Here is a 23822-nt window from a genome sequence, read left to right as displayed (position 1 = left end):
TTAGATTGATCCCTTGATCATTATGTAATGTCCCTCTTGGTCTGTTGTAATAGTCCTTATTTTAAAGTCTATTTTGTCTGATATAAGAATTGCTACTCCAGCTTTCTTTTGATTTCCATTTGCATGGAATATCTTTTTCCATCCCCTCACTTTCAGTCTGTATGTGTCCCTAGGTCTGAACTGGGTCTCTTGTAGACAGCATATATATGGGTCTTGTTTTTGTATCCATTCAGCCAGTCTGTGTCTTTTGGTTGGAGCATTTAATCCACTTACATTTAAGGTAATTATCGATATGTATGTTCTTATTACCATTTTCTTAATTGTTTTCGGATTGTTATTGTAGTTCTTTTCCTTCTTTTGAAAATGCTAAAGAAGTTTCTTTAGCATTTGTTGTAAAGCTGGTTTGGTGGTGCTGAATTCTCTTAGCTTTTGCTTGTCTCTAAAGTTTTTAATTTCTCTCTTGAATCTGAATGAGATCCTTGCTGGGTAGAGTAATCTTGGTTGTAGTTTTCCCCTTTCATCACTTTAAATATGTCCTGTCACTCCCTTCTGGCTTTCAGTGTCTCTGAAAGATCACCTGTTAACCTTATGGGGATTCGCTTATGTGTTATTTGTTGATTTCTCCCTTGCTGCTTTTAATGTTTGTTCTTTGTATTTAATTTTTGATAGCTTGATTTATATGTGTCTTGTCGTGTTTCTCCTTGGATTTATCCTGTATGGGACTCTCTGTGCTTCCTGGACTTGATTGACTATTTCCTTTCCCATATTAGGGAAGTTTTCAACTATAATCTCCTCAAATATTTTCTCAGTCCCTTTCTTTTTCTCTTCTTCTTCTGGGACCCCTATAATTCGAATGTTGGTGTGTTTAATGTTGTCCCAGGGGTCTCTGATACTGTCCTCAATTCTTTTCATTCTTTTTCTTTATTCTGCTTTGCATTAGTTATTTCCACTGTTTTGTCTTCCAGGTCACTTATCTGTTCTTTTGCCTCAGTTATTCTGCTATTGATCCCTTCTAGAGAATTTTTAATTTCATTTATGGTGTTGTTCATCACTGTTTGTTTGCTCTTTAGTTCTTCTAGGTCCTTGTTAAATGTTTCTTGTATTTTCTCCATTGTATATCCAAGATTTTTGATCATCTTTACTATCATTATTCTGAATTCTTTTTCAGGTAGACTGCCTATTTCCTCTTAATCTTTTAGGTCTGGTGGGTTTTTGCCTTGCTCCTTCATCTGCTGTGTGTTTCTCTGTCTTCTCACTTTGCTTAACTTACTGTTTTGAGGTTCTCCTTTTTGCAGCCTGCAGGTTCGTAGTTCCTGTTGTTTTTGGTGTCTGTCCCCAGTGGCTAAAGTTGGTTCAGTGGGTTGTGTAGCTTTCCTGGTGGAGGGGACTGGGGCCTGTGTTCTGGTGGATGAGGCTGGATCTTGTCTTTCTGGTGGGCAGGTCCACGTCTGGTGGTGTGTTTTGGGGTGTCTGTGGCCTTATTATGATTTTAGGCAGCCTCTCTGCTAATGGGTGGGTTTATGTTTCTGTCTTGGTAATTGTTTGGCATAGGGTGTCCAGCACTGCAGCTTGCTGGTCGTTGAGTGGAGCTGGGTCTTGGTTTTGAGATGGAGATCTCTGGGACATTTTCGCCGTTTCATATTACTTGGAGCTGGGAGGTCTGTTGTGGACCAGTATCCTGAACTTTGCTCTCCCACCTCAGAGGCACAGGCCTGATGTCTGGCTGGAGCATCAAGAGCCTTTCATCCACACGGCTCAGAATAAAAGGGAGAAAATAAAAGAAAGAAAAAAAGAAGAAGATAAAATAAAGTTATTAAAATAATTAAATTTTTTAAAAGTAATTTAAAAAAAAAAGGAAAGAAGAGAGCAACCAAACCAAAAAACAAATTCACCAATGATAGCAAGCACTAAAAACTATACTAAAAAAAAAAACAACACGGACAAACAGAACCCTAGGACAAATGGTAAAGGCAAAACTATACAGACAAAATCACACACAGAAGCATACACATACACACTCACGAAAAGACAAAAAGGGGGGAAAAATATATATCGTTCCTCCCAAAGTCCACCTCCTCAATTTGGGATGCTTCATTGTCAATTCAGGTATTCCACAGATGCAGGGTACATCAAGTTGATTGTGGAGCTTTAATCCGCTGCTCCTGAGGCTGCCGGGAGAGATTTCCCTTTCTCTTCTTTGTTCGCACAGCTCCCGGGGCTCAGCTTTGGATTTGGACCCACCTCTGCGTGTAGGTCGCCGGAGGGCGTCTGCTCTTCGCTCTGACAGGACGGGGTTAAAGGAACAGCTGATTCGGGGGCTCTTGCTCACTAGTGCCCGGGGGGAGGGAGGGGCACGAATGCGGGGCGAGCCTGCTGCAGCAGAGGCCGGCGTGACATTGCACCAGCCTGAGACGCTGTGCGTTCTCCCAGGTAAGTTGTCCCTGGATCGCGGGACCCCGGCAGTGGCGGGCTGCACAGGCTCCTGCAGTGTGGGGAGTGACCTGTGCTCGCACAGAGGCTTCTTGGTGTCGGCAGCAGCAGCCTTAGCGTCTCATGCCCGTCTCTGGGGTCGGTGATGATAGCCGCGGCTCGCGCATGTCTCTGGAGTGCCTTTAAGCAGCGCTCTTAATCCCTTCTCGCACGCCAGGAAACAAAGAGGCAAGAAAAAGTCTCTTGCCTCTTTGGCAGGTCCAGACTTTTTCCCGGACTCCCTCCTGGCTAGCTGTGGTGCACTAACCCCTTCAGGTTGTGTTCATGCTGCCAACCCCAGTGCTCTCCCTCGGATCTAAGCTCCGAAGCCCGAGCCTCAGCTCCCAGCCCCGCCCGCCCCGGCGGGTGAGCAGACAAGCCTCTCCGGCTGGTGCGTGCCGGTCGGCCCCGATCCTCCGTGCGGGAATCTCCCCGCTTTGCCCTCTGCACCCCTGTTGCTGTGCTCTCTTCCTTGCCTCTGAAGCTTCCCCCCTCTGCCAACCACCGTCTCCGCCCTCGAAGGGGCTTCTAGTGTGTGGAAACCTTTCCTCCTTCACAGCTCCCTCCCACTGGTGCAGGTCCCGTCCCTATTCTTTTGTCTTTGCTTTTTCTTTTTTCTTTTGCCCTACCCAGGTACGTGGGGAGTTTCTTGCCTTTTGGGAGGTCTGAGGTCTTCTGCCAGCGTTCAGTAGGTGTTCTGTAGGAGTTGTTCCACATGCAGATGTATTTCTGATGTTTCTGTGGGGAGGAAGGTGATCTCCACGTCTTACTCCTCCACCATCTTGAAGCTCCTCTTCCTCCTGTTAGTTATTATTTGTCTTTAGCTTTCCTTTTCCTAAATTTTTTAAAAAATTAATTAATTTATTTATTTTGGGGCTGCTTTTGGTCTTCATTGCTGGGCGTGGGCTTTCTCTAGTTGCTGCGAGCGGGGGCTATTCTTCATTGAAGTACGCGGGCTTCTCATTCCGGTGGCTTCTCTTGTTGCGGAGCATGGGCTCTAGGCACGCAGGCTTCAGTAGTTGTGGCGTGCAGGCTCAGTAGTCATGGCTCACAGGCTCTAGAGCACAGGCTCAGTAGTTGTGGTGCCCGGGCACACATGGTTGCTCCATGGCATGTGGGATCTTCCCAGACCAGGGCTCGAACCCATGTCCCCTGCATTGGCAGGCAGATTCTTAAGCACTGTGCCACCAGGGAAGTCCTGTCTTTAGATTTTTTGGAATATTTTTTATAGCCTTTTATTTTGCTGTGATTATAAACAATAATTTGGGTTACTTTCTAGTTTCTTTTTTCCCCTTTTCTCTGTATTAATTAGGTTCTCAGTACCATGTTGAATAGAAGTGGTGGTAGCAGGCTTCCTTTTCTTGTTTCTTACTTTAATGGAAATAGTTGTAGGCTCTTAATGTTGAGTATGACGCTGTTAAACTATGAATTGTGCTCTTATTTATTTATTTGTGTATTTGTTTTTAGTTTAGGAATTGTGCTTGGTTCTTTTTCAGATCTGCTGTGCTTTTTCTAAGATCATTTTCCGTTCAAATTTCTTTAAACTTTTGTTTCTTTAAATATAAACATTATTGATATGGAGCTTGTAACTGATAGATAATTATAAGATTTAAAGTCTCAGGTCTCTGTGTTATCTTTTGTTTCTGCATAGTGGCTCATGGTGTCTTATTTTTCGTTTGGCTGTATTTAACTTTGTGCTGACTAGTATATTCATAGGGATAATTTGAGCCCCCAAATGAAGGCTTCTTACACTAGAGAGGATTTGTATTTGCTTGAGCCAAAGAAATAGAAAGTTGAATTCTTTCTGCCTTCACTTTTGGCTTGGTAATTCCTAATGCCTTTTAAGCTTTGTGGTGTTCTTAAGATTTTATAAAAGTATTTTTTCTAGCCCCTTTAGTTTTATTAATGGAAGGGTTAGTATGAATAACCTACCTGCCATTACCATAAATAAAATTTTAGCATACCTTGACTAGGCTTTAGTTTAATTTAGCTTTCCATTTTTTCTTTCAGATCCGCTCAGCCTATTTTGAGTTAGTTTCTGCTTTGTGCCAGCGTACTCCACAGTTGATGAAAGATGAAGCATCCAAAGTGAGCCCATCTGTCCTTCTTAGCATTGATGACAGTGACCCCATTGTATGCCCTGCTCTCTGGGAAGCTGTGCTTTACACACTTACAACTATTGAGGTAGGTTAAAGAGGTACATTTAGTACAGCTGGGAATATTTGTCTTCTTAGTTGTATTTTAAAAGCCTTAGATACCATGTGAGAGAGCCTATCAGATTGTAATATTTAAAACTTGCTAGAAAAATGCTTTCCTGGGAATAAAATATTTAATCCAAAACTTTGTATAAATCTTAAACTGACTATAAAATGGTATAGCATTTTTATTTTACTTTCAGTTTAGTCAATATCAATATCCTTTAAACTTATATGGCCCAATGAAATCAACATATCTGAATATTATATTTAAGATTAAATATTGCTGTCCCTTTTAGAAAGCGGTTTTTTTTTGTTGTTTGTTTGGAAAGCAGCTTTTATCAAAATCTTTTCAGTTAAATATTACTTCTTTTTTGGCTGCCTCAGACCTTAGTTGTGGCACGTGGGATCTTCATTGAGGCATGCAGGATCTTTCGTTGCTGTGTGCGGGCTTCTCTCTAGTTGTGTCGTGCGGGTTGTTTTCTCTTCTCTAGTTGTGGTGCACAGGCTTCAGGGCACGTGGGCTCTGTAGTTGTGGCACACGGGTTCCAGTGTGTGCGAGCTCTGTAGTTTGCTGCACACAGGCTCTCTAGTTGAGTTGCGCGAGCTCAGTAGTTGTGGCGTGCAGGCTTAGTTGCCCCGCAGTATGTGGGATCTTAGTTCCCTGACCAGGGATCACACCCACGTCCCCTGCATTGTAAGGTGGATTCTTTACCACTGGACCGCCAGGGAAGTCCCTAAATAGTTATTTCTGATCAGTATTTTCCTGGAAGTATGTTGTATACATAATTACTAAATGTAATAAATTTCTTATAATTTCAGACTTTTAGTTTTTAATGGTGGTGAGAGATTTTGACCCTCTTTAGGTAGAATACTTGATTTTTATTTTTGAGAGTCTATATGTCTTCTCTCTTAATTGGGAAATGTACGTTTATGATCTCTAATTATCATTATAATCTTTTTTTTTTTTTTTTTTGGGAAGGACTGTTGGCTTCATGTAAATGCAAAAAAAAGTGTGTTTCCCAAGCTGTCAGCTATGGTTCGTGAAGGAGGTCGGGGTCTGGCTGCTGTCATATATCCTTATCTTCTGCCATTTATCAGCAAACTCCCTCAGTCTGTTACAGATCCAAAGTTGGATTTCTTCAAAAATTTTCTCACCTCCCTAGTTGCAGGGTAAGGAATTTAAATTCTTGACCTTTAAAGCAAAATAGATTTTTTCTTATTTTCATAAATGGGCAGAACGACATACTTGTTATTGTCATATGTAAATTTCCCCAAATTGTTTTGCTGTTCATTAAACACTTTTAAAGTTTTCAGAGAATTACAGTTGGAATTCTCTTTTTGGGTACTTTCAATACTTCAGTGGTAGTGTGCAGCAGAAAGTGAGATAAATTATGGCAAGGCCCTTAGGTGGAAATAGGCTCTTTTTCAATGGCCCATTTTTTGGTATGTTGATAAATACAAATGCTCGAGTGCAGAAAATGAACCAGTGAACTTTTCCATTAACTTAAATATAATAGCTGTTTAAAGTCACACTTAAAACGTCATTTCAGCGTATTTGTTGAACTTAGTAAAAGATACCCAGTTTTATTAATGATTAAAAAGTTTTTTCCACTAAGGTATTATCTTTATTTGGTTAAGTCCTCTCTTTGAAATTTGCAGGTGGATTGGTCCATGAATAGAAAATAAATATGTTATCTTTTGTTGATACATTTTTGAAGATATGCTGTTTTTCATAGTTCTTCAAGTTTATATTCTAATCGGGCTGTATTTTGGTTGTTATTAGTTTTTCACTGAAGAACTTTATTTTTTAGAAATTCTTTTTCATGCCTTTATTTTGGTATTTTTGTATTGCTTATTTTCTTTTTCATGAAAGAATAAGCCACAGGTATTTATTATTTCTTAGGCTGTCAACAGAAAGAACCAAAACCAGCTTTTCAGAGTGCTCAGCAGTAATATCTGCTTTTTTTGAATGCTTACGTTTTATAATGCAGCAAAACTTAGGTGAGGAAGAGATAGAAGAGATGCTCGTCAATGATCAGGTATTTATAATGTAAAAATCATCAGTGCCTTTGCACACTAACTATAAAGAATCAAGCTCATTGTGTCTTGTTGCCATTTTTATTAATTAGCCTTCCTTGTAATGATTTCATTTTTATGATTTACAAATTAAGTAATGTGTATTGCTGACCAATAAGTGAAGATTTCTGTATTGTTAGTTGTTAGCATAATATCATAATGCCTAAGTACTAGTCACTCTGGTTGTACAAACTCTGTTTTAGAGAGTTGCAATGCAAAACGATTTAGAAGATGCAATTCTCAACATTTTGTATTTTAGTTTATATTATAATCATCTTGTTCCTTCTAAAATGTGTAGTACATTTATCCTTTTGTGAGCAATTATGCTTGGCTTTTAGAACTAGTGATGAGAGCAGGTCCTGGAATATGATTCCTTATGGTAGGAAATTAATTAATATGATTACATAAGCCTAGATCCTAGTTGATGTCTCAGATAGTTAATTTCTCTTATCTTTGTAATTTAAGAGAAAGCATTCTGAATTCTGTGGGTCCTATATGTCTTTCATATTGGTTTAGAAAAAAGCAGAAAACTTTGAATAAGTTCAGAAGATCCAAAGAGTTGATGACCAATGGTCTTCATCAATTATATCATAAAAAAAGGAGTAATTCGGGGAGATACAGTGAAATCGTTAGGCTCTCTGAATGATATAAAGATGATTTTCAGGTTCAAATTAACTCTTTTCATAGCTCTGGGAAAAAATTCATGTTTTTCAGTTATTAAATATGAAAATGTATAATGTTTTACAAATACCTTGTTTAAATTTCATTTTCCCTGACAACTGAACTTTAATATTTCTACCTTCTCTTTCAGTTGATTCCTTTTATTGATGCAGTTCTCAGAGACCCAAGATTGCAAGATGAGCAGCTATTTAACCATTTGGCAGAAACTTTAAGTTCATGGGAAGCCAAAGCAGATTTGGATAAAGAGGATAAAACAGCTTACAATTTGGAGAAAGTGCTACTGAATTTCTGGGAAAGACTGTCAGAGATCTGTGTTGAGAAAATCAATGAGCCAGAAACCGATGTTAAGTCAGTTTTGGGTGTTTCTAACCTATTACAGGTCCTTCAGAAACCAAAGAGCTCCTTGAAGTTAAATAAAAAAAACGTTGGTAAGGTTAGATTTGCTGATGAGATGCCTGAAAGTAATAAAGAGAATGAGAAATATGTCTCCTCAGAAGGAGAGAATAGTGAAGGCTCTGAATTAATGGCTGAACCTTCTCTCATTCACAGTTGCTCAGACCTTATATCACCCCTAAGGAAAAAACCTTTGGAAGACTTAGTCTGTAAACTAGCAGAAATGAGTGTTAATTATGCCAATGAACAAAAGTCGGAGCAACATCTAAGGTTTCTTTCCACTCTGCTCAACTCCTTCTCTTCAAGCCAAGTATTTAAAGTGCTATTAGGTGATGAAAAACAGAGTATTGTCAAAGCCAAACCTCTTGAAATAGCCAAACTTGCACAAAAAAATCCCGCGATACAGTTTTTATACCACAAAGTAATAGGTTGGCTAAATGAAGATCAAAGGAAGGATACTAGTTTCTTGGTGGACATTTTGTACAGTGCCCTTTGTTGCTGTGATAGTCATATGGAAAGAAAAGCTGTCTTGGATGATCTAATTGAGGTATTACTGTTCTGTATCTTTTTATTTTCATTTATTTATTTATTTATTCATTCATTCATGCATGCCTGCATGCGGGATCTTTCTTCCCCGACCAGGGATCAAACCCGTGCCCCCTACAGTGGAAGCATGGAGCCCTAACCACTGGATCACCAGGGAGTCCCCTGTATCTTTTTAAACTATAATGGTTTACACTGGCACACTGATTATGGATGAGTAGAACGAGACCTGTATGGGGTTTATTTTGGAATTGTTTCTTAACTATGAATGTCAGTTTAAAGACAATGTATTCTTGACTGGGATTGGGAAGTATGTGAGACTTCTGGGTAGCTGTTCAGTAAGAGTAAATATGTTAAGATGACAAAAGCTTGGTAATAAAAGGGTAAGTTCTTTCAGTCCATACTTTTTAAAGCTGGACTTGCTAAAAACATGTTTTAGTTTTGTAGTGGTTCCATGGTCACTTCATTTACTTATAAAAAAATTTACCAGGGCTTCCCTGGTGGCGCAGTGGTTGAGAGTCCGCCTGCCGATGCAGGGGACACGGGTTCGTTCCCTGGTCCAGGAAGATCCCACATGCCGTGGAGCGGCTGGGCCTGTGAGCCTTACCAAAAAAAAAAAAAAAAAAAAAAAAAAAAAAAATTTACCAGTTACTGTTTTTTCTAGCAGATTGTTTCTCTTTTTCTTCTTTTAGGTGGATCTGAAATGGAATTCTATTCTTCAGGTCATTGAAAAGGTATCTTAGAGATTTTTCTCTTTTTTTTTGTATTTATAGGTATACAAAAATTAAACCACAGCTATATTCACATAATGGTATGTGATTAGGTGTCTCTGTTAGAGAACTTCCTTATTATTGTAACTTTCTTCTCATAATTTGAGAAGCCATGGTGTTCACCTTTCTATAGTATTATTTTTCTGGTTAGGAATATCAGGGAAGAATGAACAGGTTCTGGAAGATCCAGTGTCTCTTCCCTAGTGGGTAACAAAGGAAGAGTTAAGCATTTATCTTAGTTTATCTTTTAAACTAAGGTTTCTGCTGTTATCCTAGTTATTTTTTCTTCTGTAGAAATGGATTGAATGGTTCTAGCTTTGAGTAGAACGCATCAGTAAATTAAGTGTGTTTTACCCTGGAATACTATACAGGCAAACTAAAGTCTTCCCACCTTTATTTAATTGCCATTTGACTAAGTAAGAAAATTAGTGATGAAAATAATACAAAGAAATCAAGGAACATAATTCAGAAAAATTTTTAAATGGCTTAAGTATTCTTTCCTCATGAAGATGTAAATGATATAACGTAACACTTTTCCAACCATAGAAATGTTATGACTAGCTGCCTAAAATTCTTCCTTTTCTTAAAGAATTTTTTCATTATTTTTAAATTTTACTTACATAACTCTAATTTACAAGTTTCTTTTTTTCTGTCTTTTTAAATTATGTTGAAAAAAACATATAATTTGCCATAGTAACCATTTCTAAGTGTACAGTAGTGTTGTTTATTCACATTATTGGTCAACCAATCTGCAGAACTTTTTCACCTTGTAAAATAGAAACTATACCCATTAAACAATAACTCCCTATTTCCCCCAATAGTTTATTTTTACAAAATAAATACAGAGTATTAATTTACTCTTTTTCAATGGTAAATATAACTTACTGGCACACCATTTTGAATTACTTTATTCAGTACCTCCTCTCCCTATAGGCAGGCTACATGAAAAGCCAAATTATGAGAAAGCTGCTTGATAAGTCTAGAATCAGAGCAAAAGTATATACTTAATAATTTGGTAAGATAAAGATTGATATATCCATTTCCAACTTAGGAATGTACCTGCCAGGTTCAGGTACATCTGTTCAGGTACATCTGTAGTTCAGGTACATCTGTTTGGAAGACTCTTCCTGGGCAGTGTTTGGAAGTTCATAGCCAGTGTTTGCTTCCTGTACTTCTGTGACTAACTAGTCTCCTTAACCCCTGTTAGATTCTTTCTGTGGATATGTTAAAACATTGAGAAGTTGGACTTCATGTCTTAATAACCTGAGAGACATTTTATTCAGAAGTTTGCTTTTTGGATTCTGTAGGATTCTATAAAATAGATTGGTTTTATTTGGTAAGCTGTCTTAGGAAAGCCAATATTATAGCCATCTAAGTTCTAGTTTTTCTTGTTTTTATGTAACATCATACTTTATGAGCAGAGTCCTAAAGTCAGCTTCCTTAAAAACAAACCTGACTTTTGTAACCAGAAAGAACCTTAGAGATTTTCTAAGTTAACCTTCATTTTTCAAATTAGGAAATAGGCCCAGGTTGGTTAAGAGCTTTGTCTAAGGTCATAAAGCCAGAATAGTGGTAAAGCTTGGACTAAAGTAGAAGCTCTTATTACCTACAATTTTTTAAATAAGGAGATAAGACAGTTTTGGGGGCACTACCCAATCTGCACTTGGATTTTTTTTTTTTTTTCCAGATTGCTTTGAAATGAGCCAAGTTGCAAATTCCTTTCTTCTCAGCCCTTAAACCAAAAGAAGCTCTGGGAACATGGATCACCATGCTTTTGGGGGATTTACAGTTTTTTTCCTTGCTTCCCCACCCCATGAAAATAAACCAGTTGTTGTCAGCTATCTGCCCCAGTAACTATTTCAGAAAATTTGGGCAAATGATAAGTCCCATTGTTCATATTGAAGTAATTTACCACTATTATATGTTAATTGTTCTTTAGCAAAATTAATGAACAAAAATTTAATATTTGTAGAGCATTTTAAAATCGTCTTTAAAGTTCATTCATTATTCATTGAACATATCTGCAGTGTTGATAGCAGGTATCAAAGAAGTTTAAGACAGTCTCTGCTCTCAAGGAACTTACAGTCTCATTGGAAATAACACATACACAGATGAAACATTATAAATAATAATACAACCCAGTAAGTGCTCTAGAGATTCAGAGAAAAGCAGTGATGAGTATGGGCTGGCATGGATGGGGGAGACTTCACAAAGCAGGTGGGATTTATACTAAATCTCAAATAATGGATGTAATTTTGATAAATAAAGAAGAAGGGGAATATTTATGGTTGGGAAGATAGAATGAACAAAGCATGGAAGCATACATATGCAAGGCTTAGTGGGGAATAGGGAAGATACCAGCCTTCTTAGAACTTGAGGAGGCATGGGGGACGATGTTGAGGCCACGATGATGAAAGGAGGTAATATGGTACAAGTAATATTTTGGCAAGTCTACTTTTTGATCTTCTAATCTTTGCTTTAATTTTATGGTTTTAGGCATGTTCTAGTTCAGATAAACATGCTTTAGTAACTCCTTGGCTAAAAGGAGATATCCTTGGCAAGAAATTGGTAACCTTGGCAGATCATCTTTGTAATAAGGACTTGGAATCCACAGTATCTTCTGAATCTTGCTTCTCAGAAAGATGGTCTCTTTTAAGCTTGGTATTATCCCAACATGTTAAAAATGGTAGGTAAAAACATGACTTTTGTTTTTTAGTAGGGAGGGAGTAGTCTTTTCACCTTTTGGGAGGATTCCATGCTGCTCAGTTTGCATAATATTAGTTGAGAATAACAAGATTTAGTTCACTCAAATATCTGAATTTTGTAAGCACCCTAAATGTTTATAAATCTCTGTAACATGACTTGGAAGATATTTAATACTTTTAGTTTTATATTTTAAAGGGTTTTGAATTTAGCCATTCACTCTAATTTTGTCTAGCATTGCTTTTTTACTTAATTTAAAATAGCTTTTTTTAATGTGAGGGCTTCTATGTGTGGGGAACAGATTGATTTGTTGTTGTGATTTTCTTTTATATAAAACATAAACACCTTTAAAAAAAATAAAAACACATGGAGAGACCAAGGTGGAATGTTAACCCCAAGTAAAGTATTAAAATACATTGGTTAAAAAAATTAAAAACAAAGATTAAAAAAAGGAAAACACACTGTTAATATTTCTTGTATTTTGTCTGTTTGAATTTTTTTCTGTAGATTACTTGATTGGAGAAGTATATGTTGAAAGAATTATTGTTAAACTTCATGAAACTTTATCCAAAGCAAAGAAATTGTCAGAAGCTGAAAATAATGACTCATCAGTGTCTTTTATCTGTGATGTGGCCTATAACTATTTCAGCTCAGCAAAAGGATGCTTGCTAATGCCATCATCTGAAGATTTATTGTTAACTCTCTTTCAGTTGTGTGCTGAGAGCAAAGAAAAAACACATTTGCCAGGTAATAGCCTACTGCTCAAATGTTTTGTTGGGAATCTCCAGCTCTGATCTTCATAGTGTAAGTGCCCAGGCTTTATTAATTGAATCATAATGTGTTTGAACTTGGAAAGCATTTTGAGTAAAGGACTACAAATCTTAAACACTTTCAGCTTTAGAAACCAAGTTAAAGATGTATGTAGACATTATATCTAAAGTTTTTACTTGATATCAAGGAAACGGTTTTGGAAGGGGCCATGATAGATGAGTTAGAATCTTAGCTCCTTCACTCAGTAGCTCTCACAAGTTGCTTAATTTCTTGATGCCTCAGTTTCCATATTTATAAAGGGGGACATTAATACCTTCTTCTCTTATAGTTAAAGACATTCAATCTTGGTGTATAGTAAAATGAAATTGAGATTCCCTTTTTAAGGACTATATTCCTGTCTTATATGTTAATTCAGGCTTATTTGTGAAAGGAATGTAAAAAATAACTCTTGAAAAAAAAAATCTGTTAATGGAGAACCCTCCTCCCCAGCCCTTTCTTTAATACTAACTTTTCTATTTGAAAAAGGTATAATATTTTTCATATCTCCAAAAGGTCAACTCTCTTATAAATAAGTTCAGAGTAGAAAAAAGCTGACTTTAAAAATCTTAGCATTTTTACATTTATATGGCATGAGTTAGCTTATATTATTGTATATTTATGACATAGTTATTTTTTTTAGCCATTGAATAGTAATTTTATGTTTTCTTAATGGTACCTTACAAATCTCAGATCTGCAATGAGTTCTTTCAGACATTTTGTACTGATTATAGTTACTTCATAGGGATTATGAATCACTTTTGACATCTTGATTTTAGACTTTCTTATCAGTAAACTGAAAAATACTTGGCTCTCTGGTGTGAATTTATTGGTCCATCAAACTGGCGACACATATAAACAGAGTACCTTCCTACGTTTATCTGCTCTGTGGCTGAAAAATCAAGTTCAGTCTTCATCATTGGATATCACAAGGTAACCTTTTTCTGTGCTCAGTTGCAGAGTATCTCTTTAATAATTGATCATTGTCCTTAATAAGGTTCCATGATTAGTGTGAGTGCCTATGAAAAATGACTTGTTGGGCTTCCCTGGTGGCACAGTGGTTGAGAGTCCGCCTGCCAATGCACGGGACACGGGTTCGTGCCCCGGTCTGGGAAGATCCCACATGCCGCGGAGCGGCTGGGCCCATGAGCCATGGCCACTGAGCCTGCGCGTCCGGAGCCTGTGCTCCGCAATGGGAGAGGCCACAACAGTGAGATGCCCACGTACCGCAAAAAAAAAAAAAAAAAAGACTTGTTATGTAAGAAATCTACAGGATTCTAAGGGAAGATCCAAACAGATTTTTCCAAAAGGATTTTGTTTTGATGATCATCCATTTAAGCTCAGTTAATTGGAGAGTGATTTGTTTTGATCATAATAATTTATGGTCAGTGATGTGATAGGGGTGCTGTCCTGTGTCTTAGGCTGGTATGGATTGTAACTGTAAACTCTTATGGCCACCACAGACAATGATTGTCCTTCATTGTTTATTTTTTGGGAGGGTCTGGTAGCCACTGTTGTAAGGCGTTGAATTGCCGATGTATTTCACATTTCATGCTTAAATCCATATATAAAAATGAAAAGTAAGAGAATGCATCCAGAGCTACTGGGGTTGGGTTAAATCTTTTTCTGATTATCATACTGTTTTCATGGAATAAAGTAGCTATATTTCAGAAATATCTGATCTGAAATAGGTCATTCACCTTCTTTCTGAAATAGAAGCAGCACTTGATTTCAATTATAAAATGTTGGATAAAATCCCCTGTTTGATTGTGTGTAAGTCACAAGGGGAGGGTGGAGAGAGAGACCATTTACTTTTATTTTGAATTGTCTTTTTTGTTCAGGTAAACTGTTATCTGCCATAGGGTATTTAACGTATACCAGGGTATTCAAATTGGTTATAACATAACTGCAGTGGTTAAGTTATTTGCATTATTTTCAGTCTTCAGGTCCTCTTGTCTGCTGTTGATGATTTGCTAAATGCGCTTCTAGAGAGTGAAGATACTTATCTTCTGGGAGTTTATATTGGAAGTGTAATGCCAGACAACAGCGAATGGGAAAAGATGAGACAGTCTCTTCCTATGCAGGTATGTTTGAGACTGGAGAGTACTTATTTTATTCTGAAGTTTGGATTTCATGCAAGCTTAAATATTTTAATTTTATTCTGGGGAAGAAAAAAAGTAAATGAAATGAGTAGCTTACTTTGCGTTTCTGCCTTTGAATGCTCCTGTGTTGGGTGTTTGCTGTTTGCAAGATACCAGTTGACGTGGTACAAGGTAAATAAGACCTTGTCCTGTCCTAAAGGAATCCTAAAGAAACACACACGTTGATAATTTCTGTTTGTAGAAACCAAACCTCTAGGTTTCTGTGGTTTTACTAGTAAACTAGCAATAGCTTCATTTTTGAAGTTATTCTAATAACATTTTGAAGATATTTTAATAACTTTATTTTTGTTTCCTTCTTAATTGCAGAGGTAGTAATTAATTGAACTATTGAATGCTTTTGTGTATAATTTAATGTATTCTTTTTTTACAGTGGTTGCATAGGCCTCTTTTAGAAGGAAGACTGAGTTTGAATTATGAGTGTTTCAAAACAGATTTTAAAGAACAAGATACAAAGAAACTTCCCAGCCATTTGTGTACTTCAGCATTATTGAGCAAAATGATATTAGTTGCACTGAAAAAGGAAATAGTCCTAGAAAATAAGGAGCTTGAGAAAATAAGTAAGTATATATGAGCATTCAGATAAATACATATAAACATAAATCTTGAAGTAATTAAAATGTAATTTTGAAATAATTTTGATTATACTTCAATCTAAATCTCAGCTCCTTTTAATTATTTTAGCAATGAGAAACTTGAGGACACTTAAGAGATGAATGTTAAATTGCAAATCAAATGGAATCATACTGAATATCTTGCTGTAGTCTTGTTAGCAATAGAGCAGTATTTGGTATAAGATGTTACTCTAGTTGATATGACATCAATATAAGCGTATCCTATGGCACATAACCCTAAAGAAAATGGTTAAGTGAGTCTTGTGTTTCATCAAGGATTCTGAATTTTCAATTAACTTTTGAATCAATCTACCTTTGTATAGGGCAATAATTTTTTTCCCAGCAAGTGGAGCTTCAAATGTTGAATTTCAAAAGGATTTAAAAATTCCCCCATCCCAGGAAATGGTGTAGAATTGTAGGTAGCAGTGTGACCTGTACAAAATGGCCTGAGAGGTGGAGGACTTGCATAATTCCTGTATCAGTCTTGATTGTGAGCCCTCAGCTGAGTACAGTTACTAGCAGAGGAGAATATTGTGCTCTGTGGAAGAAAGCTGGAACACCTCTCATGGTGTGCGAACTCCACATGCAGTTGAGGTCAAGGAGATTAGCCTGCTCTTTACTTTACTCATAGAGTGAATCTGTCCAAAAACAACAATGGAAATTAGAGTAATAATTTTTGTTGTTTTTCTTATCTGGAACTTGCAAGGGATGGGATTTGACTTTTGAACTAGGTTTCAAGTCTTCTAACTCCAAAATCCATACCTTGCTTCATAAAAGAGAGTTGTGACTAATTACGTATTAAAAACCTGTGACATGCCAGGTTTTGTGATGCTTGGTCATTTACTTCTCACAGTAGTCCCGTGAGGTAGATTTGTATTATCCTAGCTGATAATGATGTGTGCAGCTCATTTGAATCCAGACTAGTCTGTCACCGAGGCCCATGCCCTGTGTACTAGATCGTGCTCTCTCCCATTTTTTTTTTTTTTTTTTTTGCGGTACGCGGGCCTCTCACTGTTGTGGCCTGTCCCGTTGCGGAGCACAGGCTCCGGATGCGCAGGCTTGGCGGCCATGGCTCACGGGCTGAGCCGCTCTGTGGCATGTGAGATCTTCCTGGACCGGGGCATGAACCCGTGTCCCGTGCATCGGCAGGCGGACTCTCAACCACTGCGCCACCAGGGAAGCCCCTCTCCTATTTCTTAACACATTGACTTGAACTTCTCGGGTCTCGGGTCCCATAGTTGTTTATCCTGGATGCAACTTCTTATCATTTGTGGCAAAAATAGTAGGAAGGTTCTTCCAGGATCTCTCTCTGATAACTTAGGTTACTGTCACATTCTTAACTAATCAAAAAAGGGACCAAGTAATGTTTGGGAGAGGAGTGATATTTTGTATCAGGTATTCTCAGCTTTCATTATAGTTGAACATCAAATAGTTGAAAATCAGTTCATAGATATTGATTGATTGATTGATTGGCTGCACTATGCAGCATGTGGGATCTTAGTTCCCTGTACTTGAACATCAAATAGTGGAAAATCAGTTCACAGATTATTGATTGATTGATTGTGCTACGTAGCATGTGGGATCTTAGTTCCCCGACCACGGATCGAACCAGTTCCCCCTGCATTGGAAGTGCAGAGTCTTAACCACTGGACCACCAGGGAAGTCCCAGTTCATAGATATTTTGAAATTAGTGGGCATAACAATGTTAGGGAATGGGGGGGGGCAAGTGAAAACAGTTCAAAGGTCTGTTCACAAAGTATACTCAATAATGTGTTGTCCATTCTGTTAGTTGCAGAACTGCTCTATTCATTGCAGTGGTATGAAGAATTAGACAATCCACCTATTTTTCTAACTGGATTTTGTGAAATGCTTCAAAAAATGAATATTACATATGATAACTTATGTGGACTTGGTAATACTTCTGGCCTTTTGCAGCTGTTATTTAACAGGTAAGAATCTCCTTCAATTTCCATTTTTTTATGACTGTTTTGCTAGTTTATGGCTTGTGTCTTTAAAATGTAAGCCCACTTCATGCTAATCTTTGAATCAGAGGGTTTATCTAAATTAATCCCAATTCTTAATGATAAATACTTTGTGGATACTAAGCACTTGATTTACTCTTCTGGTGAGATATTTGGACTTTGCCTGTGTTATTAAATCCATAAATACATTCAAGGGCCAGATGACAATCCTGTAGAAGTTGTTTTAATTTGTCATATGTAACCCATCCTTCCACTACTATAAATTTAACCTTTTACCTTGCATGTTGTTGCAGGTGTGTCTTATTATCATAACCACAAAACCCTCTCCCCTAGACGAGGAAGTAGGTATGAAAACAGAGTTATTGTAGAGGTTATAGCAGTTTGATGGTTAGCTCATTGAAATTACTGTGTTGAACTGCTCTCTTGAAGAGTTTTTCACTTGCCTGTAGTATTTTTCGTATGCTTTGCAGTATCAGAGGCCCCAGGCTGAACAGGTCTTCCTTTCCAGTCCCACTCTACATACTTGACACTCAGAACTTTCCTCAGTGGATATCAATACCTCCTTGCTTTCTCAACTTCAACAATCCTCGGTGTCCTCTGGAATATGTCCTCTTTCCAGCTGCAACCTCTGGTCCTCAAGCTTAATCTTTAAGGTCATCTCCCCTATTGGAACTTGAGGGGCTTTGGGATTGCCTTGGATGAGAGCTCAATATCAGCTATAAAGGAGTTTCAGAAGTTAAGTTCCCAATCCTTTTGGTAACAGCAGTTGTTTGGGTGCAGAAGTGCTGTGTGAATTGATACCCTTACAAGGTGATTTATTTAGTTCTGTAAAAGGAATCCAGGTAAGCGTTGTTTAAAACTCTTAAGTACGCTTTAAAAACGGAATTTTTTTTCCTCTTTTAGATCCAGGGAAAATGGCACCCTTTGGTCTCTTATTATTGCTAAGTTGATCCTTTCCCGAAGTGTTTCATCTGATGAAGTAAAACGGCATTATAGGAGAAAAGAAGGGTATTCTTATTGAAAATACTTTTACTTTGAAATTTATTATGAGTGGTCACTTTGGCAACCCCAAACTAACAAACAGTCTCTAATGAATCAGGAAAACAAGACTTAGGAAATGAGGAAATTAAAGAAAATGAGACTTAACAATTTAAATTGCATTAGGTTGCGACACGTCTTTTTTTTAATAAGCATTTTTAACCTTATAACATTTTGTTGAGGAATTTTATACGTGCTTTAAATAATTAACATTTCATAAACATGTTCTCTTTTCCCCAGAAATCTCTCTGGTAAAATCTATCTTTTCCCCTTCCCTATCCTTCTTGCATCATTTTATTTGCTAAATGGAAATGATAAGGAAAGTTACTTACTCTTAACTTTATTCAATATCCTGTGATAAGCCATAATGGAAAAGAATATGAAAAGAATGTATATATATGTATAACTGAGTCACTTTGCTGTACAGCAGTAATAAACACAACATTGTAATTCAACTGTACTTCAATAAAAAATAAATTAAAAAAGGTTACTTACTCTTAAATAAGGATCATCCTATTGAAGAATATTCTGAAAATACAATAAATGTCTTCTTAAGACAAATAGTGAGGTTGGACATACTAGAGATTTACTGGAGTTGATCATACTAGAGAAGCTGAACCTTCGAATTAAGCACCTAGCTGAAATTTACCAAGAGGCATTTTGAATTTACTGATTTACCAAGAAGAATTCAGAAATTATATATGTATGTGTGTGTGTGTGTGTGTGTGTATGTATTCTGGTACAGTAGAGTTGTAAGCTAAATTTTGATATTTTTAATCTTATTTAAAAATTAAAAAAATTTATTAATATATTTTAGAAGAATTTATATATATATGAATTTATTTATTTGGCTGCATTGGGTTTTTGTTGCTGCACGCAGGCTTTCTCTAGTTGGCGATGAGCGTGGGCTACTCTTCATTGTGGTGCACAGGCTTTTCATTTTGGTGACTTCTCTTGTTGCAGAAAACGGGCTCTAGGTGCACAGGCTTCAGTAGTTGTGGCACATGGGCTCAGTACTTGTGGCACATGGGCTTAGTTGCTCCGTGGCATGTGGGATCTTCCCAGACCAGGGCTCGAACCTGTGTCCTCTGCATTGGCAGGTGGATTCTTAACCACTGCGCCACCAGGGAAGTCCTAAATATATTGTTTTGAGTTCAGTTATTAATGTGGATTATAGGTTCACATGCAATTATAAAAAATACAAAGAAATTCTATGTACCTTTTATTCAGTTTCTTCCAGTGGTACCAGTTTGCATAACTTCAGTACAATTTCACAACCAAGAGAATGGCATTGATACAATTCACTGACCAAGTTTACTTGCACTCAGGTGTTTGTGTGTGTGTTCTGTGTGGGTTACCACCACCACATTACAAGCTACAGAATAGTTTTATCATAAGCATCCCCTATGTTACCCTTTCTTGCCTCAGCCACCTCCCCTCTTACCATTCTCCTCACCTCTGGCAAACAATAATCTGTTCTCTATATAATTTTATCATTTGGGAATGTTATATAAACAGTCATATAGCATATGATCTTTTGATGTTAGCTTTTTTTTTAAAGTAATTTAATTTATTTATTTTTGGCTACGTTGGGTCTTCCTTGCTGTGTGTGGGCTTTCTCTAGTTGTGGCGAGTGGGGGCTACTCTTCATTGCGGTGCGTGGGCTTCTCATTGCGGTGGCTTCTCTTGTTGCAGAGCACGGGCTCTAGGCGTGTGGGCTTCAGTAGGTGTGGCTCGCGGGCTCTAGAGCGCAGGCTCAGTAGTTGTGGCACACGGGCTTAGTTGCTCTGTGTCATGTGGGATCTTCCTGGACCAGGGGTCAAACCCGTGTGCCCTGCATTGACAGGCAGATTCTTAACCACCGCGCCACCAGGGAAGTCCTGATGTTACCTTTTTTTATTCAGCATAATTTTTAGTATTTTTCTGATTATAAAAGTCATAGGGAATTAACTAAAGAACTATTAAAACTAATTGCAAATGAGATGGACATATACTTGACATACAGAAATCAATATCTTTCTTATTCACCAGTAATAATCAGTTAAAAAAGGGCATAGGAAAAAAGAAATTCTGTTCACAATGACAACAAAAGTGTAAATACCCAGAAATAAATTTAACAAAGATTTAAAATTGTAAAACTTAAGATCACAAAAGAAGGTGGGAAGATACATTATAAAAATTGTTGTATCTATAATTTCAGTGTAATGTCAATCAAAATTTCAGCACCATTTTTTGAAAAACTTGACAAACTGTCCTAAACATAGTATGCATTTGAAGGAAGAAAATGCTTAAGAATAGCTGGGACATTTATGAAAGAGAAAAGTGAAAAGGATTTGCCCTACCAAAATAATACTTAAGCATTATGAAATTGGTGAACACACAGATCACTGGATCAAAATATAGAGTCCAGAAACCAGTCCACACATATATGAAAATTTAGTTTTTGATACAGGTGGTCTTTCAAATCAGTGAGATGAGTCAACAATAAATGACATTAGGAAAATTGGACATGTGTTTGAAAAAAACTGTGAGACCCACTCCCTTACATTATACATAAAAGTAAAGCCCAGATGAAAACTAAATGTAAAGAACAGACCTATAAAAGTATTAGGGGAAAATGAGACTGTATAATCTTGGCATGGGGAAGATCTTAAGCAAAGCACAAACCCAGAATCCATAAAAGAAACAATAGATACCTGATTTTGTAAAAAACCTTTGTGCCCATCAACAGATAAATGGATAAACAAAAATGTGGTATATACATATAATGGATATAATGGAATATTATTCTGCCTTAAAAAGGAAGGAAATTCTGACATGTTAAAATGTGGATGGGGAGGGTAGGTGGGAGACGCCAGAGGGAGGAGATTCGGGGATATTTGTATATATATGGCTGGTTCACTTTGTTATACAGCAGAAACTAACACCATTGTAGAGCAATTATACTTGAATAAAGATGTTTAAAAAAATGTGGACGAACCTTGAGGACATAAGCTCAGTGAAATAAAACAGTCACAAAAAGACAAATACTGTATATTCCACTTACATGAGGTACGTAGCATAGTCAAATTCATAGAGACAGAAAGTAGAATGATGGTTGTCAGGGGCTGAGGGGAAGGGAGATGGAGAGTTCTTAATTAATGGATAGAGTTTCAATTTTGTGAATGAAAAAGTTCTGGGGATTGGTTGCACAACCATGTGAATGAACATAACACTGCTGAACTGTACACTTTAATATGGTAAATTTTACATAATGTGTATTTTACCACAATTTAAAAAGAAAACTTCTGTATGATAAAAGTACAGTAAGCAAAGGTTAAAGGGCAGGTGGCAAAATGGAAGAAAACACTTGCAAATTAATAAAGAATTAATATTCATAATATATAAATAGTTTCTATTAATAAAATTATTCAAATTGAAGAATGTGTCTAGGACTTGAACAGGTAATTCATAGGTGAAATAATCAAAGATAATTCATTTATGAAATGTGAAATACGAAAGAAATACAAATTAAAAGTAGTACATTTTATCTACCGTATTGCCAGGAATTAAAGAGTCATTAAGTGTGCAGCAAACCAAGCTTGTACATTTTTAGTGAAAATGTAAATTGATTATGCTTTTTTGAAAAGCAACTTGAAATTATCAAAATATAATACACTCAAATCCTTTGATTTTGCAATTCTACTTCCAGGAATCTAGCCTAAAGAGGTATTTGCACATATGCAGAATAGTATCTGCTCAAAGACAGTTATTACAGCATTATTTGTAAGAGCAAAAATTTGGGGGGAGAAAACCTAAATGTCCACTAACAGGGAAATAGTTAAATTATGATAGTGTGAAGTATTTGGGGATTTCTTTTTAAATTTGTTTTTTGCTGCATTGGGTCTTCGTTGCTGCGCGTGGGCTTTCCGTAGTTGTGGTGAGCAGGGGCTACTCTTCCTTGCGGTGTGCAGGCTTCTCATTGCAGTGGCTTCTCTTTTTGCAGAACACGGGCTCTAGGCGCTCGGGCTTCAGTAGTTGTGGCACTCGGGCTCTGTAGTTGTGGCTCACGGGCTCTACAGCACAGGCTCAGTAGCTGTGGTGCACCGGCTTAGTTGCTCCGTGGCACGTGTGATCTTCCCGGACCCGGGCTCGAACCCGTGTGCCCTGCATTGGCAGGCAGATTTTTAATCACTGCACCACCAGGGAAGTCCCTGGTTTTGTTTTTAATCTGGTTATATAGCTTTAAAGTGGAAAGAATGGACTTCCCTGGTCCAGGGAGGATGGGAGGGAGGCTAAAGAGGGAGGGGATATGTGTATATGTATAGCTGATTCACTTAATTGTACAGCAGAAACTAACACAACATTGTAAAGCAATTATACTCCAATAAAGATATAAAAAAAAGAGACAATCTACAAAGTATATAAGTGGCAAATAATACAAAACTTAGGTAAATAAAACCCAACTATATATATGCACATATATGAATATCAGTTCATATAAACAACATGTAACTGGTACTCTTTAAATTGAATCAGTAGACTCTTAAAGAGAGCATAATCATGTATTGTATAATTTTAAAAAATTATACATGGGGAAAGTTATTTTAAAAATTAGAAACATGTGAAAAAGAAAGAAGCAGCAAAAAATAATTATCCACAGTTCGTCATCCAGAATCAGCAAGTGTCAGTCTTTTTCCTAGTTTCTTTTTTTCTCTACAATTATTTTATATAGTGGAAATACTAGTCTTTCTGAATAGTCTGAATAAGAAGAATTTTCTGAAATAACTAAATATTTAGGATAAATATAATTCATACCTTTTTTTTGTTCTTTAAACAGTTTTTTTCCACTAACAGAAGGTAATATGCATACCATTCAAAGTCTCTGTCCATTTTTGTCAAACGAAGACAAGAAAGAATTCATTGCTCAGTGTATACCTGCCCTTTTGGCCTGGACCAAGGAAGATGTTTGCAGTATTAATGGTTAGTTGCTTGGTAATAAATATTTCACTGATTATTGCTTGAGATGAAAGAAGTGTTTCTTAATATCTAAATTCAAATCTAGCAGAGATGAATTATAGTTAATTTTTTTCCTAGTTTATACTTTTGCTATATAACAAGTTGACTGAGTAGGACGAGTGTCATTGGAGAGCGGCTGTTACCATTTTGCAGGTCAGAAATGCTGCCGCCTTACGGGAAGATTCACAACCACAGATATCCTCTAATCATTTCTTTTCCATGTATAGGCTTATTTCAGCTATGCGTCATCTCTCCCTAGTCAACCAGTGATTGAACTTACAAAGGCAAAAGAGGGAACAGCTTTTGTTATGTTTTAAACTTTTCGGACATTCTGTACTCTATTAGTTCATTTGCTTATTGATTTTTTTTTTTTTTTTTTTTTTTTTTTTTT

At 37.0% G+C, this 23822-nt stretch overlaps 1 protein-coding gene across 1 annotated transcript in view; it reads left to right on the top strand.

The window, feature by feature from the left end:
- The window catches only part of LTN1 (listerin E3 ubiquitin protein ligase 1), a 66317-nt gene that overhangs the window by 21712 nt on the left and 20783 nt on the right, over nucleotides 1-23822 (top strand). The window contains exons 7-19 of the mRNA XM_007458798.1: nucleotides 4480-4653; nucleotides 5647-5837; nucleotides 6571-6706; nucleotides 7555-8364; nucleotides 9053-9094; nucleotides 11627-11816; nucleotides 12341-12580; nucleotides 13420-13573; nucleotides 14580-14724; nucleotides 15173-15359; nucleotides 17203-17362; nucleotides 18299-18403; nucleotides 23253-23395. Of these exons, the coding sequence (XP_007458860.1) occupies nucleotides 4480-4653; nucleotides 5647-5837; nucleotides 6571-6706; nucleotides 7555-8364; nucleotides 9053-9094; nucleotides 11627-11816; nucleotides 12341-12580; nucleotides 13420-13573; nucleotides 14580-14724; nucleotides 15173-15359; nucleotides 17203-17362; nucleotides 18299-18403; nucleotides 23253-23395 (2677 nt within the window). The remainder of the gene's footprint in view (nucleotides 1-4479; nucleotides 4654-5646; nucleotides 5838-6570; nucleotides 6707-7554; nucleotides 8365-9052; nucleotides 9095-11626; nucleotides 11817-12340; nucleotides 12581-13419; nucleotides 13574-14579; nucleotides 14725-15172; nucleotides 15360-17202; nucleotides 17363-18298; nucleotides 18404-23252; nucleotides 23396-23822) is intronic.

Source organism: Lipotes vexillifer, unplaced genomic scaffold (genome assembly GCF_000442215.2).
Source record: "Lipotes vexillifer unplaced genomic scaffold, Lipotes_vexillifer_v1.1 scaffold93, whole genome shotgun sequence".
NCBI lineage: Eukaryota > Metazoa > Chordata > Mammalia > Artiodactyla > Lipotidae > Lipotes > Lipotes vexillifer.
The sequence above is the reverse complement of the archived record's forward strand: the minus strand, read 5'-3'. Positions and strand labels throughout refer to the sequence as shown.